General features: G+C 38.7%; 1 protein-coding gene across 1 annotated transcript; it reads left to right on the top strand.

Annotated features, from left to right (window-relative positions):
• Positions 1-1,619: 1,619 nt before the first annotated feature.
• Positions 1,620-13,337, top strand: LOC143284522 (mitochondrial carnitine/acylcarnitine carrier protein-like). The gene is made up of 8 exons (XM_076591232.1): positions 1,620-1,766; positions 3,991-4,083; positions 4,663-4,790; positions 5,468-5,558; positions 6,862-7,058; positions 7,858-7,967; positions 8,620-8,744; positions 10,941-13,337. Exons 1-8 carry the CDS (start codon positions 1,674-1,676, stop codon positions 11,001-11,003), a joined length of 900 nt encoding a protein of 299 aa, XP_076447347.1. The 5' UTR covers positions 1,620-1,673; the 3' UTR covers positions 11,004-13,337.
• The last annotated feature ends 5,902 nt before the right edge of the window (positions 13,338-19,239 follow it).

The following is a 19,239-nucleotide window of genomic DNA, read 5'->3' as shown; positions in this document are numbered from 1 at the left end:
TCTATTGTTTCCAAAAGGCTCGTATCATACTCTTATTTTACTCACACGTTTAGAAGTAAACTTATTGTGCGTGTTGTGCGCCGCTTACTACAGGAAAATGTGCTGAAACAAGTCGAGGAAGTGTGGTAAGTGTGAAATAAGAACGTGAAAGAGAAAAGACATCACTCTCTCTCAAAAATTGCTTCTTGCTGTAAAAACTGAAAATCTGGATGGAAATGATTTATACTGATATGCTGCCGGTTGTCAGGTCTAAGTCAGAGAATATGGACCGTTTGCCAGACAGATAAACATGGAAAGCCAGCACGTATGGTATATACTGCAAATTACAGCTCATGAAATCAGATGGAGAAGAAAACTAAGTGACAGTAGAGCCGGCGGCCAACACCATATCGGTCTTCATAACTTTTGCTGCAGTGATTCTTCCTTCACTGATTGTGCACCACTTCACATTTTGAAGTTTATGAATTCCATGTTTCTGACATTTTAACCAAACTATCTAAACCATGCTGCATATTTTCAAAACAACATTATTGATGTGATTTTTTTTATGTGTCACCAGCAAGTATTTAACATAATTATGCTCTTTATCATTCTCATAAAGTCATTTATAGAGTTTTAATAAAGTACGGCAATGCTTATTCTTAATTTCATTGAGGCACTCCACCAATCAAATTTGTCTGATCAGAATTTATAAATTTCCACTACTGTCTTATTAGAACCATTTGCTAAACTTGTATGTTTTTTTAATTTTATTTTGTTACAAGTTATCTAGCTTTGTATCACGACAAGCACTTAACAATGCAGCAGTTTATTAAGACGCCATTCATGACTCGAGGATTAGATCGAATAAGATAATTTTCTAAGGATCATGACCATGCAAGTGACACTGATGCTGTCACCTCAGTCAACCCTTTTTAAAAGTTTTCCATTACCTGGATAACCTGTGGTCACACAAGATATGTATTTGCAGAAGCCAAAAAATAAGGTGGCATTTTGTTTAAATCAATTGTATTGCTCGTCATAAGATCAATAACGGCATTCATCCCCAATCATTCACTTGATTCAAATATACTACAAATAACAAAGTGACGATCTTCTTTGAGTCAGTAAAGTTAGATTATCAGGCTTCTAATTCCCTGGATCGTTTATATTTCATGAAATGAAACTTGCATTCTTCCACTCATTTTGGACAGTTTCAAACTTCTTATACATTAAAAACAACACACTTATGAAAGAAATGATTCCATGGTTTTGTTTTTTTGTTTTTGTTTTTGTTTTGTTGTTTGTTTGTTTTTTGTTTTTTTTTGTTTTTTGTTTTTTTTGGGGGGGGGGTTGTTTTGTTTTTAAATTTATTTCTTTGTTGTTGTTGTTGTTGTTTTTTTTGGTATTTTCTTTTTTCTTATTGTCATATCTTGTTGGAAAGCCTTGTTTATATTTTTAGGTTACGCTTTCTCAGTAGCTTTTGAGTATAAAGGGATGCTAAGTAACCGCACTCTCTGTCTCTGTCTCTCTCTGGGTATGTGTGTGTGTGTGTGTGTGTGTTGTAACAACTGTGGGTTCTGGCCGAAACAACAGGAAGTTAATGACAACCGGAAAATAACCTCCCTTCGGGTGTGTGCGCGACCGTCTTGTTCTTCACAATCTGCTGGGTCGGCAACAGAGCAACGTCAACCATGCCGAAAGCAAGCCCAATAAAAGATTTCATGGCAGGCGGGTTTGGTGGGGTCTGTTGCGTGGTCGCGGGACATCCACTTGACACAATCAAGGTTTGTTTTCACTTTTTATGCGTTGTTTCATTCAAAATTCATTGTTATTACACTGCCGGTGCTTCTCTCTGATAGTTCACTTGAGAGGAGAGCTCAGGTGTGCGGACTTTGACCCCATGGATACATGTATGACAGGACCCAAAGCATTCTTTTGTTCTTCCGTATTTTTCTTTTTTTCTTTTTTTATATTTTACTTTGTGTGAGAATATGTTAAGACTGTGTGATGAATGCACACGTACCGAACAGTATGTCTATATATGTCATTATGTGTGTGTGTATTTTGTGCATAATTTTTTTTTATCTTAATAATATTATGTGTTTCTGTATGTGTTTGTGTGTGTGCGTGCGCGCGCGCGCGCGCGTGCGTGTGTGTGTCACTTAGTTGACATGATTTGAACAGAGATGGAACTAAATTGATGCTAAAAAATATACATGTGAACTTTGAGAGTGAGGTAAAATTTGTCATATTGCTAGATCAAGCAAACACAGAGATCAACTGCATCTGGGCTGGCATACTTTTTCAACATCATAAAACATAATACAATTATATATAGATAAATCACACTGCAGAGTGCAGTTGTGCAAATGAACATACATATGACACTATGAGGCCAGCAGGACTACAAACGTAATTCATTTTGACAGGGGTTTTTAATCATCCAGTAAGATGGTGCTTGTGTGACTGTGGTCTTCTTCATGACTTGTATAACTGCTTCGGTGTAAAATCTTTATAGTAGTGCCCCATTATGGGTGCAGATCTCAGCCAGCACAGCCATGCCTTCACGGCGGTCAGCATTATTGGCTGATTTATCCATCACTGCGCATGGCAAAAGTGGTTTCTTGTTTAGCCATTTGGAGTCGAGTGGATAACCTGCACACACACACACAGGCACACATGCAGGCTTAATTAATTAGCATCATTATTGTTAATTACAATGTTTCTAATATATATGCTATTATGAGTCATGTTTGTGATGAAGTGGAAAAGTGACAGCTGACAGGTTCAACACACACACACACACACACACACACACACACACACACACACACACACACACACTTCTAATATCTATGCTCACACACACACACACACACTTCTAATATCTATCATCTATGCTATTAGTATTATCAGTCATGTTTGTGATGAAGTGGAAAAGTGACAGCTGACAGGTTCAAAGCACGCACACACACACACACACACACACACACACACACACACACACACACACACACACACACACACACACTCAAACAGACTAGCAGTAGCACAGAATACACATGGACGCACACGTTCACATGTGTACATGTGACTACATAAACATAAAGAAAGAGCAGAATTATTTTTCAACTATTCAAGTGGGCATTTTCTGATATGAAGTATAAATCATCATGCCTGTCATTGAAATTTATTGAGTTAGATTAGAAAAAGAAAAGAAAAACAAAACAAAAACAACATGATTTAGAATTAGATCATCAAAATAAGGCTGCCAAGTACAATCACCAATGATCATGAAAATCGTAAAGGCAGGACACACAGAAACTGAGCATGAGACTCAGACAGAAACAGTGGGTTGCTGCTGGGATAAATGACGTAGGGAGACTCAGAGACAGTGGGTTGCTAAAGGGACAAGTGTCATAATAATAATAAATACGCAGTTAATGTAGGATATTATGACATTGATGTCTACCATTCTCAACAGGTAATTATGACTACTACACCAGAACTGTATTAATTATAACTAGATGTAACAATGCACACACACATTGCTGTCTCTTGAGTACACAACTATGTCTTCCTCTCACACACACTTTTAATTATAAAATTCATGTACATGCACAGGTACACAGATGCACACAGACACACACACACGCACATGCGCGCGCGCGCACACACACACACACACACACACACACACACACACACACACACACACACACACACACACACTATCTCTCTTTCTTACAGGAGTGCGTACACACACAAAAAACAACCCATAAATATATTACTGTGATAGGTATGCCCATGCACAGCTCAAAAAGAGGCCAGAACCAAATATCATGCTGATGATTGATTTGCGTGGTTGCTGGCATGAAATTTTGGTATTGTTTTTTTTAATGGTATGTTTTGATATGTGTACAGTTCATATGGTCAGTTTGACTTGGCTGGGAAAGAATTGTAGAGAGACTTAGTCATTTACTGAACTTTTTTTTCATGTTGTTTTAGGTGCGGCTGCAGACAATGCCCAAACCAAAACCAGGAGAGAGACCAAGGTACTCCGGGACATTTGATTGTGCTCGTCAAACTATCATGAAAGAAGTAAGTTATTTATTACTTTATCTATTTTTTTTAAGTATGTGATAATGAATATTACCTTCTGTAATGCATGCTTTTGTCTGTCATTGGCCAGGAGTTTCTCAGCAGCTGTTATGCAGCCGCCAGTTTTGTTTCGATAGGATTGCTGCAGAATTTTATTTTTTTATATGTATGTTTTCATTCAGAATATGATATTTGTTCAAGATTACAAAGATACAATGAAAATCTTACAGCTAACTATTCATGCCTATATTTTGAGATAAGGTTATATCTAGTTTGATTTTGCAATGTGAGAGATCAAAGTGATTGGGCGCTTTTTTATGACCTTTTCAAAGTTCATTTGCATTGTATGTCCTTTGTGATTTGTCAGTATCTTCCTTGCTTTTCTTTCTCTCTCTCTCTCTCTCTCTCTCTCTCTTTCTCTCTCTGTGTCTGTCTGTCTCTCTACTGGTCTGTCCTCCTCTTTCAGACCCCACTGTCTTGCCGACTCAATATACTTTCTATGATAATAATCTTCAAAGAAAAAAAGGGGAATGGTTTGTGTTTTGTTGAAGAAGCAGCTTTGTCTGTGTGTCCCTGCAGGGGGTGAGAGGCCTGTACAAAGGAATGGGTGCCCCTGTGGCAGGAGTGGCCCCCATCTTTGCCATCTGTTTCTTCGGCTATGGCGTGGGGCGCCGACTTCAGCAGAAGCACCCCGACCAGGAATTGACGTAAGTCTGTTTAGTACTGCAGATTATAATATATCACCGCCAGCAGATACTGTTGTTGAATCTATGGTTCAGAATATAGTTTGAAAATGAAAATTAAACATACTATGTTCAAGGCTTGTTACAACTTTGGATGCCTGGCTTACACAAAACTTCTTCATTTTGCCGCCCACTTAGTCATCTTGGAAAGTTTTATGCCAGTTGACTGTCAAGTGCTTGTTTGTCGATATTTTGATACAAGATTGATTTTGCTGAAAAGAGTTATCAGAACCACAGCATCTCAACACACAGAATTTACCATGTTCCTCCAGATTACTGTGGTTTGAGGTTATTTTTGTTTATTTTCTACAAATAACATTATCAGAAGAGATGAGCTGTATACAAACTGTGAAACAGGAATCTGCTTGTGCTGAAGAATGGTATATAAGATATATTGATCCTGTTAATGCCTGAGAGAGCTGTTGCTGTAATGAATAGAATTGAAATACGGCTTTAGAAAATAAGGCATTCATTCACATATTAGATTTATTTGAAGGCAGAAATAAATGGCAATACATGTATCGAGAATGAAACAGTGTGTATAAAGTTTGTTTTGTTTATCAGGTATTTCCAGCTATTCAAAGCAGGTATGCTGGCAGGCGTCTTCACCACAGTCATCATGGCTTTGGTTTGTTTTTCAGGTATTTCCAGCTGTTCAAAGCAGGTATGCTGGCAGGTGTCTTCACCACAGTCATCATGGCTCCTGGTGAAAGAATCAAGTGTCTGCTTCAGGTTTGTGCTTCTTCGTCTGGAGACTTGTCTGTAGTGTTACTTGTCTTATCAGTAGAAGAGTTTCACATGTGTGATGTCTTGAAATTTGAAGAGTTTATATGTACCATGTCTTATCAGCAGTAAAAGTATGGGTTTTTGGAGGGGGGGTGGGGTGGGGTTGGGGGCACAGGTTTTATCAGAAGAACAGTTCACATTTCCCATGGCTTAAAAATTATCTGCAAGTCCTGTGTGTTGTTACATGTACCAGGAAAATGGTATTAATGATGATACCAGAAGCTGCAATTACTTAGTCCTGTTACTTTTATTGAAAGAGAGTCATGTGACTGGAACTAGAAAGTTGGGTAAGTTGATATTTGAAGTTTATCTATTGCAATATTCGGGTAAATGAACTGTTGACAAGAATAAAAACAAGCATTTAGGTTTGAGTTCTTTTTGTTGTTTTTGTGTGCATGTGGCTGTGCCTGTGTGCATATAAATATATCTGTGTGTGTGTCTGTGTGTGAGTGTGCTTGCGAGTGTGTGCATGTGTGTAATTGAGTGTAGAACTTTGTGTTTGTAGTACATTGAAATATGCCACAGTGAAATCTATCCCATGGGAGAAATGATTTTATGTAGAAATGTGTATGGAACACAGTGACAGTTGCTTTGATTTTTTCCCAGAATCCTTGCTTTTTTACCGATTTTATTAAAAATAAATCACTTTTCGTTTTTTTTCCTGAATAGAACTTATGTTGTTTTGTCTTTTGGAATCACTGATAACAGTCACTTGTACACATCATTCTCTGTTAGGAAATACACAGAGCTGTACCCTACCATCACTGGCTGTATGGGACAAGGACAATTTATTGAATAAACAAAATGTTCATTTCAAGGGATTAGATCAATGGGTACAACAGCCATGTGGTTAAAGCATTCAAATCCCAGTCACATTGCCCAGTGGGTAAAGGGAAGAGAATTTTCCCATCTCCCAGGTCAACAGGTGTGCAGACCTGAACCCCCTTTGTCTCTATGCGCATGCAGAAGATCAAGTACGCATGTTAAAGATCCTGTAATCCATGTCAGCATTTGGTGGGCTACAAAAATAAGAACATACCCGACATGTACAACCCCCTACCCCCTTGAAAATGGAGTGTGACTGCCTACATGGTGAGGGTTAATACAGTCATACACATAAAAGCCCACTCATGTATACAAGTGAACAAGGGAGTCACAGCCCACGAATGAAGAAGAAAAAGAAGGGTTAGAAAACAACAATCAGTTCAGTTTCGACTCTGTATGGGAAGGCTGTGTGTCTGTTAATCAGATCCAGCAAGCGTCTGGTGGCAAGGAGCGAAAGTACGCAGGCCCCGTGGACTGCGCCAAGAAGCTGTACAAGGAGGGTGGGATCCGTGGGGTGTACCGCGGCACCGCTGCCACCCTGCTGCGTGATGTGCCGGCCTCCGGCATGTATTTCATGACCTATGAGTGGCTGCAGCACGTGCTCACCCCGTCTGGGCACCAGTAAGTGTTGGGGAAAAAACAGTGACGGCAGTTCATGGCGTACTGGTGCTTGCTGTGAAAATTATAGAGACTTGTATGATTGTTTGATTGCTTTGGATGTGCTGGATTCAAAAGGGAGCTCGGCTTTTCTTTCTTTCTTTTTTTTTTTCTTTTTTTCTTTTCTTTTTGGGTGACTTAACAAGGGAAAGGGGGAGGGGGGGGGGTACACTGTATATTTGTATCATCAGAAGTGACTGTTATTTTGTCTGATGAGGACTGTCAAAACCTTGTTGTCCTTGGTTACCAACTGCAGGGAAATTTCAAAACACATACGAAAAGAAGCTCCCAAGTGTCAAATAGCTTTTTTTTTTTTTATTCCTTGTACAGCAACAGTTTCCTTTCTCTTCACAGGCATGGGGTTATTCAGACTGTTGTTTGAAATCACAGCAAAGGAATGTCTTGAAAGAGGCAATTTCCTATTGTTTTAGTCTCCATTGTCAAGGAAGTACAGTATTTTCGGACTGACACACAGAACGAATTCTCATCCCAGCTTCAGCTTTTCATTTTAACTTGGTAAATCAAGCTGGCTGAAAAGACAGCCAAGGTGAAGCTGATGGAGAGACTGTAGTGTAACAGATTGCGAGGCACTTGTTCCTTTCTGTCATTATATTTGAATTATCTCCAGTACCTGTGTGTAACATGTAACATGTAAGCTTGTGCATATGATTTGGTGTGCTTAGGAATGGGGCCATACATTTGCGCATTCACATAGTTTTGCTTGTTCGGTTTTGTTCAGATCGTTCTGTTGCCTTTTTTCCAGACGTGGAGAGCTGAGTATAGGACGCACCTTGTTCGCTGGGGGTATGGCCGGTATCTTTAACTGGATGGTGGCTATTCCTCCTGATGTGCTCAAGTCACGTCTTCAGACAGGTCAGTTGGTTCTCAGGAAAACTTTGGTACTCTTCTTTGTCCACAGGCTGCCATGGAAAAGTTGCAGAATGTCACCTATAAAAAAAAATAAATAAATAAAAAGAGAGAGAGAGAAAGAATAAGAAAAAAAAAAGCCAACTACTATTTGCAATTTCCTTGGTTTTAAAAGTACTAACATCTAAAATGTCTGAAGAAAAAAAAGAAGAAATTATACATCTACATAAAATGCATAGGAGCCCACTCGTGTACATGCAAGTGAACGTGGGAATTGCAGCCCACGAACGAAGAAGATATATCTACATATCTATTTGTATGGTGAAAAAAAACCCAAAACTTTGTATAATGATAATATATAACACAGGTAAAAACAAACAAACAAACAAAAAAAAAGAAGAAGAAAGAATGGCAGGAATAAAATGTACATTTTTGTATATTTTGATGTATTTTTGCATTGTTCTTTCTTGGTTGAGTTGTCACCCTTTTCTTTAGTTAATTGACATTTTTCATTTAGCTTTTTTTGTTTCCTGTTTTTTGTTGCTGTTATTATTGTCTTGTGTTTGGTTTTATGCTTAAGCGATGATAGCTTTAAACCAATGGGTTTGACCACAAGAGAACTCCAGAGAATAAAAAGATTCTGTTTCTTTTGGCACAGCTCCTCATGGAAAGTACCCCAATGGTATCCGTGACGTAGCCAGAGAGCTTCTCAGGGAGGATGGAATCCTGGCCTTGTACCGTGGAGTGACCCCTGTCATGCTGAGAGCTTTCCCCGCCAATGCTGTGAGTTGACACCGTCTTAGTTTAACTGTATGCTTTGATCATGTACCCCCCAAAACAGAGTATGGCTGCCTACATGGCAGGGTAACAACAGTCATGCACATTAAAGCCCACTCATGTACATACAAGTGAATGTGGGAGTTGCAGCCCACAAATGAAGAAGTTTTGTTTAATCATTTATAGTCTGTTCATCTAAGATGATGATATTAGACTGAAAATAAATGACAATATCATTATTATTATTTTTAAAATTTTATTTTATTTTATTTTTCTATCATAATGGTGATTATTATTATCATTAATTATTTGTGAAAATCAATGGCAGGGGAAGAAATATTCAACTGAAAAGGGGGCGGTTGAGGTGGAAGGGGGAGGGGGGGGGGGCGAGTGGGAGGGGATTGAGGAAGGAAAAGAGAGAGAACAGAATGTGGAAAAGATAGAGTACAAAATGTAAAATGGAGAGGGTGGGTGTCAGTCACTGGAGAAAGAAAACCATAATATTGGAAGAGTGTGTGTGTGAGATGGGGAATGTGGGAAGCGGGATTAGGACAGAAAATTAATCAATAATCAAATATTATATGCAATACTTCATAGATTATTATTTGAAAAGAGGATGATGTGGGGGCCTACAATAAACAACCAACTGGACTATTTAACACATAATTTGGTGTCATATACTGTACCATGTCAAACTGATGCAAACTAGGCCTATTGGTTTGCTCTGCTTGGCCAAATTTCGCGCGGCTAGTTTAGTAATTTCTAGAGGCAAAAAAGGTTTCATTTCTAAACAGTTGGTTAAAACGTGCTCTACTGTTAAATGACCCTTGCAAATACATTCAATATTTTCACAATATTTTGTGTATGGGGCGTTTAGTAATAACATGAATGCCATGCTCTTAACAGCCCTGCCAGTTCTTTTAGCATTTAATAAGGCAGAAGTGTTAATTTCTAAAGATAGAAAGGAATTTAACATATTTATTTCAACAATATTACACATTTCAGATGATGGTAAACAATGAGGAAGTTCAATTGCATTTAAAGCATTTTTAGCTCCAAGTTTTGCAAGATGATCAGCACGTTTATTAGAAATAAGCCCATCGTGTGAGGGAATCCAGCACATTTCAATACTAGTTTCTCTTATTTGAATACAGTGAATCAAAAATCTTATTTAAAAAATGATTAATGTTTGTAAAACTTGATTTGATGGACTGAAACTGATTTTGAATCAACACAAAATAAAACATAAATCAAGTTTGGGGGCAGATCAGTTTGATATGTTAATGCCATAAGAATGGCAATTAATTCAGCTGTAAAAATTGAGAAGCCCTTTCCAATATGATATGACTTTACAATTTTCAAAGCAGGAATTGTTTATCCAGAACCAGTAAACTGATTATCTGGAACAGAACCATCTGTATGTATTCTTAAGTGGTGGGGGTATGTTTCAGACAAGTGTGATTTGACCTGAGAAGCTAGAAATAGAATATTGGGATTTTCATCTTTCTTAATGTCATGTGACTGCCAGCTCTTTAACTTTGCATAGTTTGATCACGTGACTGCCAAACCCTACTGTCTGTAATCAGATAACAGAGGCATGGGTCTGAATGGGCTAACAGTTTGTGCATTTTTTAGAAGTGTGATTGGCGATGGTTCCAACTGGTGACAGCTCTGTGCTTTTGAGCATGCTCATCAGCAGCTGACAACAAAGGTTAAGGCCTGTCTGTTGATTCTCCTGCACCAGCTCTAGCACCACTTCCATGGGTAGTTTGGATCAGTTGATGCCACTGTCGAAATTGTTGCTGTTGCGCCTGTGCACATGTATATTTATTTATATATATGTATGATTATAGCTGATTATCCATTGTTATTTTCTTTCCATACAGAAAGCATTATCAGGAACTAGAAATATATTTTTAAAAATTTCTTGTAAAATCAGGTGATTAGTTTCTTTTGTTCCCATCAATCTGGGGTTTGATGAATTTGTGTATATAAATGTGAGTATGCATAAGTGAGTTTATGTGTGCAAATATGTGTGTGTATGTGTGTGCATGTGAACTTCAAAGGGTTTGTAAGTGTGTGCACCAGCACACACAAGCATGTATGTTAACATGTCCCTTTGTTTGTGCAGGTTCACACACATGATTTTCTAGCTTTGTGATTTTACATTCTTTTTCCAATATTCTTTTTTTGTTGTTGCAGGCCTGTTTCATGGGTTACGAGATTGCCTTGAAGTTCTTGAACTGGTTGGCCCCAAACTGGTGATGTGTGGCCTGCCTGTCTGGCCAGTATGGTCTGTGCTGGTGTGACTGTGCTTGGCAGCATGTGATTCTCTGGCCTTAAGGGGTGGTGTCAACAGTGAATTGTTTTTAGGCTCATTTTTTATATGTATTGCCTGTACTTTTTAACTTTGTGTTTGCAGCATTAATTCACATCCATGTTTTCTCATTTTCATGGATATTAAAGCCAGAAAGGTGCAGTGGCAGAATCGGTAATGCGTCAGATTTCTGACCCAGTGGTCAAGGTTTGATTCCACATTTCGGCCTGGTGTTGTGTCTTTGGGAAAGGCACTGTACTCCGATTTTCCTCATTCCTAAACACTGGATATGATTCTAGCCCTGATAACCGTAAAAGGCTATTGGACCTGTAACCTATTTTCCTTTTTCTTTTTTCTTTTTTTTATAATTGATATATATTGTCTGTACTTTTAACTTTGAATTTATATAGACAGCATCAAATTTACATTATTTGTGCCTGTGACTTTCACGTTAACACAGTTGAATTCACATGGATGTTATTGGGAAGGTATGTACATAATATGCAGTATTGGAAGTTAGAAGTGAATAGCATGCAGTGCAGTGGAATGTGAGTGGAAATGGGGTTGGGTAATTTTGTGAACAATAATAGACAAGCAGTGATATGGTTCAGAGGACTTGGCTGATTCACATTATAGCCACAGTATCATTTTGCTACAGATCAGATACAGTTTGCCATTTTATGTGGATAAAATTGTTCACAAATACTTTTTGAGTGCAACCATAAAATGCATTTAGCATTTTACATTCTTGAATTTAAACTTTGTTATTGTCACAATAACAAACTGTTAGCATGCATCCAATTTAGGGACAACGGTGGTGTTTTCCTATACTGTGGCTTTGTTTTCACAAATTGCGATCAGAAAAGCAAAAATGTTCACTCACCAACACACTCCACCACATGAAGTACTGCAGGCTGTCTGGTTTAAATTTGTTTTTGAGAACAGAAAAAAGAACTGGTTACAGAGTGATAGGACTTCTAATGAGGAATTTTTTATTTACTTTGGGGAGAATTTCATTTTGGTCAAGACCAATAATTTTATGTTTTGTTTGTCATGTGATATGTTTTGATGCTAAAATGCGTTATTTTTCAGATTAGTGAAAATGAGACTTTTGTGTGTCAGTGTGTGCTGTAGAAGTTGCTAAGATCCACTTTGTTTTACCAAGTTTGTTTTTATCTGACTTGTATGCAGATAACCTCTTTATATTTATTTAGTTTGTATGTTTTATACTAAATTTCACTTGCTTGTAGTTCAACATAATAGATAAGAATGGATTACTGCTACTCCATTTTTTTCTTTTAAATACTACGCTTGTCATAAGAATGTATATAAAAAATTGTGAAGTGCAGTGTTTGCTCTCACCTGCAATTTAGAATGACTTCGTGGGTGGGGGCATTTCTATATTACACAGAGTTTGGCATTGGCATTATTGTTGTTCAAATGTTTTTTTTTCCTTGGTTTGGTATTGGCATTTTTGTGGGGTATTTGTTTTTGTTTTTCCTTTAAGTAGTTTTGGTGTATAAGACATGCACTTCATGAAAAGCAGTCCCAGGATCCTAGCTGCAAACTTTTCAGTGAAACATTAGTCAGTCATTTCCACTCGTGCATCCTGTTACTCCAGTGATGCAAGTTGCATGTCTATGATAGGGACAGATTTGGTGCTGTCTGCCTTGCTACTAGAAGGTGAGAAACAAAAAAGCATTCATGACTAAAGATCAGACCAGCTGATCTTGTGGTTGTGTTTGCATTTGTGATTCACCAGCATTCCTGTTGATTTTGCATGAGGACACACATAGCCCCAGTGCACACTGATTTGTCCAGATATGTGCAAGTACTGTGTGGTATTGAGATTCTGTTTTGAGCATAGATGAATGGTGAGTTTTATCATCATGGGTTATGTACATACACTGTGCACAGGTACTCTGTGAGTGTTCAGGGCAGTGTAAGTTGTTAGAGCTAGATCTTCAAATCCCATGTATCACCTTAGATATTTATGCTTTTTTTTCCTGTTCCCTTTCCTCTGAAGAATGATATTTGGAAACTGTAAGATTCAGTGGAAAAGGTGTATTTCACTGGCTGTTTGTTGATGTGCTTGTGAAAAGTCTGTTCTTGTGTTTGATATCTGTGTGCAGCAAGTTGCTGTGGTTTTTTCTGACTGTCTGTAAAATCATGTTTCTATCATGATGGAGTGTGCATCTGTAAATGTTGGAAATATTGTTATAATCTAATTGATTGTGTTTGAGTGGAATATGTATGTGAAATATTAAAATGCTTCAAGTCGGGTCAGTGAGTTGGTTTCCTTTGGCTCGTTTTTGTTGTGTCTGAAACCCTCTGAAAACAGAGAATGGCTGCCAAAATGGCAGAATAAAAAAGATCAATACATGCAAAAGTCTGTAGTTGTAGATACGAGTGAACAATTGGAGGTGCAGCCTTCTCACACAGAAAGAGTGACTGCTTAGATCAGGACTCGTCATGTTATTACCAGGAAATAATGAACACTCATACATGTACATGTACTTATGGACTTAATATTCATGCACACAAACATGTGCACACACATGTACATGCACTCACTGATTCAAAGAGTTTGATTCTTTTACATACCCCATTTTTGGGGTGTGGCGAGGACAATATCACTAAGTACCTGTTGAATCACCACTTTAGTTTTTGTCAAGTGAAACAAGCTTAGAAAGTAGAAACACAGAAAATACTTGTTTAAATACTTTGTCATACTAAAAAGTACATTCCTGGTGTAATGGTGAGTTACACACCCTCTGCAACTTTTATGAATTCAGTTTAATTGCATTTTCTTCACAGCACAAAATAAATTACAGACTAAACATTGAATGTAAGTTGTGTACTTGGAAACAAGTTATTTTTAGGAAATTTAAAAATGAAAGAAAACAAAAGTGAAATTCATACTCTATACTTAACATATCCCATTTCCTGCACATCCTGTGTTCTGTCCAACTTGACATATCCCATTTCCTGCAGATCCTGTGTTCTGTCCACCTTAACATATCAAATTTCCTGCAGATCCTGTGTTCTGTCCAACTTGACATATCCCATTTCCTGCAGATCCTGTGTTCTGTCCACCTTAACATATCCCATTTCCTGCAGATCCTGTGTTCTGTCCACCTTAACATATCCCATTTCCTGCAGATCCTGTGTTCTGTCCACCTTAACATATCGCATTTCCTGCAGATTCTGTGTTCTGTCCACATTAACATATCGCATTTCCTGCAGATCCTGTGTTCTGTCCACCTTATATCGCATTTCCTGCAGATCCTGTGTTCTGTCCAACTTGACATATCGCATTTCCTGCAGATCCAGTGTTCTGTCCACCTTAACATATAGCATTTCCTGCAGATCCTGTGTTCTGTCCACCTTAACATATCGCATTTCCTGCAGATCCTGTGTTCTGTCCACCTTAACATATTGCATTTCCTGCAGATCCTTTGTTCTGTCCACCTTAACAGATACTGTGTTCTGTCCACCTTAACATATCGCATTTCCTGCAGATCCTGTGTTCTGTCCACCTTAACATATTGCATTTCCTGCAGATCCTTTGTTCTGTCCACCTTAACATATCGCATTTCCTGCATGTTCTGTGTTCTGTCCACCTTAACAGATCCTGTGTTCTGTCCACCTTAACATATCGCATTTCCTGCAGATCCTGTGTTCTGTCCGACTTAACATATCGCATTTCCTTCATGTCCTGTGTTCTGTCCACCTTAACATCGCATTTTCTGCAGATCCAAGGTTCTGTCCAACTTAACATATCGCATTTCCTGCAGGTTCTGTGTTCTGTCCACCTTAACAGATCCTGTGTTCTGTCCATCTTAACATATCTCATTTCCTGCAGATCCTGTGTTCTGTCCAACTTAACATATCGCATTTCCTGCAGATCCTGTGTTCTGTCCACCTTATTCTGTGTTCTGTCCACCTTCTCTTCTGCCTATTTCAGTCTGCAGTTTGTGATTGACTAACAAAATATTTTAAACAGGTGTATGTTTGTATCTGAAAGAGTTTGCTGAATAACTTGAAAAATGGAGCTGCCTATTCTTGCATACTGTTTTTGGTACATTCATTGTCTATCACATCGACACCATCAAACTTTAAATGTTTCACCTCTTTTTCAAGCATCATTTACAGGTATTGAAGCATTAAGGAAGTCAGTGTTTTATTGTTTTAAATCACATATAAAATATTGATTTTCTTTGAGAGTCTTGGGTTACGCTGCTGGTCAGGCATCTGCTTGGCAGATGTGGTGTAGCGTATATGGATTTGTCCGAACGCAGTGACGCCTCCTTGAGCTACTGAAACTGAAACTGAAACTTTGAGAGTCTTGTTGTTTTTTCTTCTGCATTTTTTGCTGTTTTGAGCATTCCAACAAAGATTTTTTTTTAAACTTCACTGGACTGTGATCAAGATCTTTGAAGTCAGATTGATACCTGTGTCGCTGTGCGGAAGTTTTTGAGCTTGGCTCGTCTCGGCTGTTTTGGACTTATGAGAGACGAACACAACAATAACATAACTTGCAGGAGGACTGCAGCCATTATCAGTGACTTTTCACATGTACCCAATGATTACTTGATCCTTTTCATGAATTCATACAAGAAGGAGGATGTGAAATTCTTTTCAGTGGGCATCCTTCATGTCAATGTTGGAACTATCAGGCTCAAGAAAGAGATGAGGGCTGCTTTATCTACTTCTTCAGGCAGAATAAACAGCCCCAGCAAGAATGTCTTTGTTAAGACATACAAAAGTGCAATGCCACCCGATCACGAGAAGGAGAATTTGTTTCTGTTGGACCCCCCCCCCCCCCCCCCTACACACAGAAAAACAAACAACCAAACACTGAACACCTAACAACTTTAAACTTTTTTTTCTCTTTTTAATAAGGAAACTTCATCACCTGTCTTCGTTCCCACCAATGCTGTTATCTCGAGTGAGGTTGCAAAATCGATAAACTCAGTCAACTTTGATTTACAGTGTAGTCTGCAAACATTTTTTCTTCACAATGATGTGGTAACCCCAGCACGAGAGAAGAAAGTGAACTACTAAGGAACCATTGACTGCTATGTTTACACTGTCTTTGCATTGGCCAGGATGATAACCATGGCAGCTGTGCATCTCGTCGTCTTCAACTAAAAAAGAAAAAAAAAACCACCCAATAAACCCAACACTTATAACCACACTCGGTATCAAAGCATATGAAGATCCATCAAACCTTGCATAAACATTTTTTTTTAAAAGCCAGATTCAAAGTAGTTATATAAACTCATGATAAATATCTGAGTTGGCCATTCTGAACAATTTTTCATGTATGAAAATATGTAAGAAACGAAAAGAAAAACAGACCAAATCATTGTAAATTAAAAAGAAACAGATCTGATCACCGAAAGATGGAAAGAAAATGAGCAACTCACCATCACATGATTGCTTTTAATGATTGATTATTCTGCCATATTTCATTTTCATGTTATGTTTTACACAAACCTAGCTCAGGCCCTCATGGCCTAATCAGTTTGATTTATGTGAAGATCATGCTGCCTTTTTTTTTTAAACATAATATTTTTACACACACACACACACGCACGCACGCACACACAGACACGCGTGCGTGCGGATGTGCGTGGGGAAGAAAGTGAGAGAAGAAAACGCTTCTTCAAAAAGTTCTTGACTGTGATCAAGATCTTTGAAGTCAGATTGACACCAGTGTCGCTGTGCGGAAGTTTTTGAGCTTGGCTCGTCTCAGCTGTTTTGGACTTATGAGAGACGAACACAACAATAACATAACTTGCAGGAGGACTGCAGCCATTATCACCAACGATTCTTACAGGAAGCTCCCTACATACACACTTGTCATTGCTCTGTGGTCTGCCACTGATTTTTATTGGTGCTCCGCAGTTGTGAATTTTAATCTTAGTCGGTTTGTTCACGAATGTTTTTATTTTATTTTATCTTTTTCATTTTTATTTTAAAGCTTACTCTTTGAGTGTATTTATATTTGTAGTTTTGTGGGAGCGAATGAATACTTAACCATAAGTGAATATATTATAAGTGAATTCTTTATATTCAAACTCCGTACGAACCAACAGCTTTGCGTTTCAGTCTAGCATAGTCGTTATTATCATGTTGAAGAGAGTTTTGTAACAGATCGTTACCAGTACCCGTTTAAAATGCCGAAACCATGCATATTTTTCGCATGTTGTTTTTACTTCTTTGAAATTTTGCGCAAAGAGAGAGAGAGAAAGAAATGTATTTGACAACGGTAAAAGTTGCAGTCTGTCTGTTGATCTCGACCTTGTCATTGTTAAGAAAATATATAGACTAGAAAATGCAACATAATCAACTATGATAATATATGCACGCACGGACAGGCAGGCACACTGACAGAGGTGTAATCGAGCAGTGATATTGATACGTAGCGTTACTGTCACGTGACGATTAAAAAAAGAAAAAGAAATTGGTTCTACCGACACAGGTCTATTGAACGTAGTGGTAATAACACGTGGCGCTATTGATATGCAGCGCAAATGAACGAAGTGAAATTGTATGTAGCGCTATTGATACTTGGCGCTATTGACACACAGCAGCCGTGGGGAGTGTGTGCATGTTAAGATCAAACCCTTCGTTTCAATCCCTTTCGAAGCGTTTACAAATAAGAAAGGACGGTCTGAAGATTACTTGCATCGCTCCCCAAACTTTGCGCTCTCGCAAAAATCTGAAGACAAAAAAATATGGCGGAAATACGAAGAGACGAAATACATCTCAATAAGGCTGACCAATCAGAAAAGTGTGTAGGGCTCTTGTTCGCTTCCTTTGCCTATCTTCAGCGTTTTTATGATTCCAGTCATGTGAAACACAACATACAGCTCAGATAGGTGGGGCAGGAGGGTATGGGGGCGTGGGGGTGGGGTGGGGTGGGTTCTAGTGCTTACATTATCTCAAGTTCTGAGGCTGACCCCAGAAATAACTGCATATATCAAATCCACAGAATGAACCGGTTATGGTTACCTTGTATTAAGCTATATACTTGTTGTTGTTGTTGTTCAACATCTACTTATTTCTTCTTGGTTATGGGCAGACAGTCTCGACGAGAAAAATGAATGCGCAGTACCGCTGATTTGTCATCGTCGGTCATTGCCTCACCTGAGTGATCACTGATGCATACGTACGCGCGCGCGCGAGCGTGTGTGTGTGTGTGTGTGTGTGTGTGTGTGTGTGCGTGTGTGTGTGTGTGTGTGTGTGTGTGTGTGTGCGTGCCAGTGCGCGCGCGCGCGTGTGTGTGAGGTGTATTGATTTTGTGCTTGTCTGTGTGAATGTATGTGAGGGGTGGGGGACAATGGGCCGAGTGGTGTCAGTGTGTTTGGTGTGTGGACAGAAGACGGGGATAAACATTGATCTGCACTTGTTCGCTTTTGCTGCTTGTATCGTTTTTCCTGCTTGCGTTTTATCAACCATTGCTTGTATGATAACCGTCAAGTTAGTGCACCTGCATAACCAGCACTCTATGAATTTCTGTTATTGCAATGTACGAACCTATCTTATTACAATTCTTATTATATTATGTTATTTTAAACCTGACAGGAAAGTTTGTATGGGTCGAACAGCTCGATATCTTCAGCTCAAGACCTGTTTGTTTTCCCAGCGGCGAAAACAGTACTGACGGCCTAGCTGAAACGGAAAACTTGGCCACTTGGATCTATAACGATCCCACCCCCATCCTTTGAATTAGAATCCATAAGTGATGAGCTGAACAATGGACTTCTTGAAGGACTAGGGGCATATGCCTGTGTTATGTCACCCGACATAATCACCCAACACCACCAGACAGACAATGGGAAGCGAACTCTCCCATGGGACAGAACACGAGTTTCACACGGTGAAACGTGTTGCGAAAACACACTGAGTATGATTTTACAATACAAGGCAACGAAACGATTATTATTATATATATATATATATCTTTCTTTCTTTTTTTAAAGATTTTTTTAATACGTCGAATCGTAATTTCTTCTGCTAACCACGGAAGATACAAACGACACCGATACAGCGAAAACCAACTGCAGAGAAGTAATTTGCTGTGCACCGCAATCTGGCAGCACGGCTACTCAGTGCGCCACGTCATATCACAGCACATCGCGATACGAACAACACAATACGATACAATGCAAT

The sequence above is a fragment of the Babylonia areolata genome, chromosome 8 (genome assembly GCF_041734735.1).
Source record: "Babylonia areolata isolate BAREFJ2019XMU chromosome 8, ASM4173473v1, whole genome shotgun sequence".
Taxonomy (NCBI): domain Eukaryota; kingdom Metazoa; phylum Mollusca; class Gastropoda; order Neogastropoda; family Buccinidae; genus Babylonia; species Babylonia areolata.
The sequence above is the reverse complement of the archived record's forward strand: the minus strand, read 5'-3'. Positions and strand labels throughout refer to the sequence as shown.

Bases quoted from the DNA above. Each gene is read 5' to 3' on its own strand.
- LOC143284522 (XM_076591232.1), top strand. From the start codon at position 1,674: ATGCCGAAAGCAAGCCCAATAAAAGATTTCATGGCAGGCGGGTTTGGT. The intron at 1,767-3,990 runs GTTTGTTTTCAC...ATGTTGTTTTAG, and splicing joins ATCCACTTGACACAATCAAG to GTGCGGCTGCAGACAATGCC. The intron at 7,968-8,619 runs GTCAGTTGGTTC...CTTTTGGCACAG, and splicing joins CAAGTCACGTCTTCAGACAG to CTCCTCATGGAAAGTACCCC.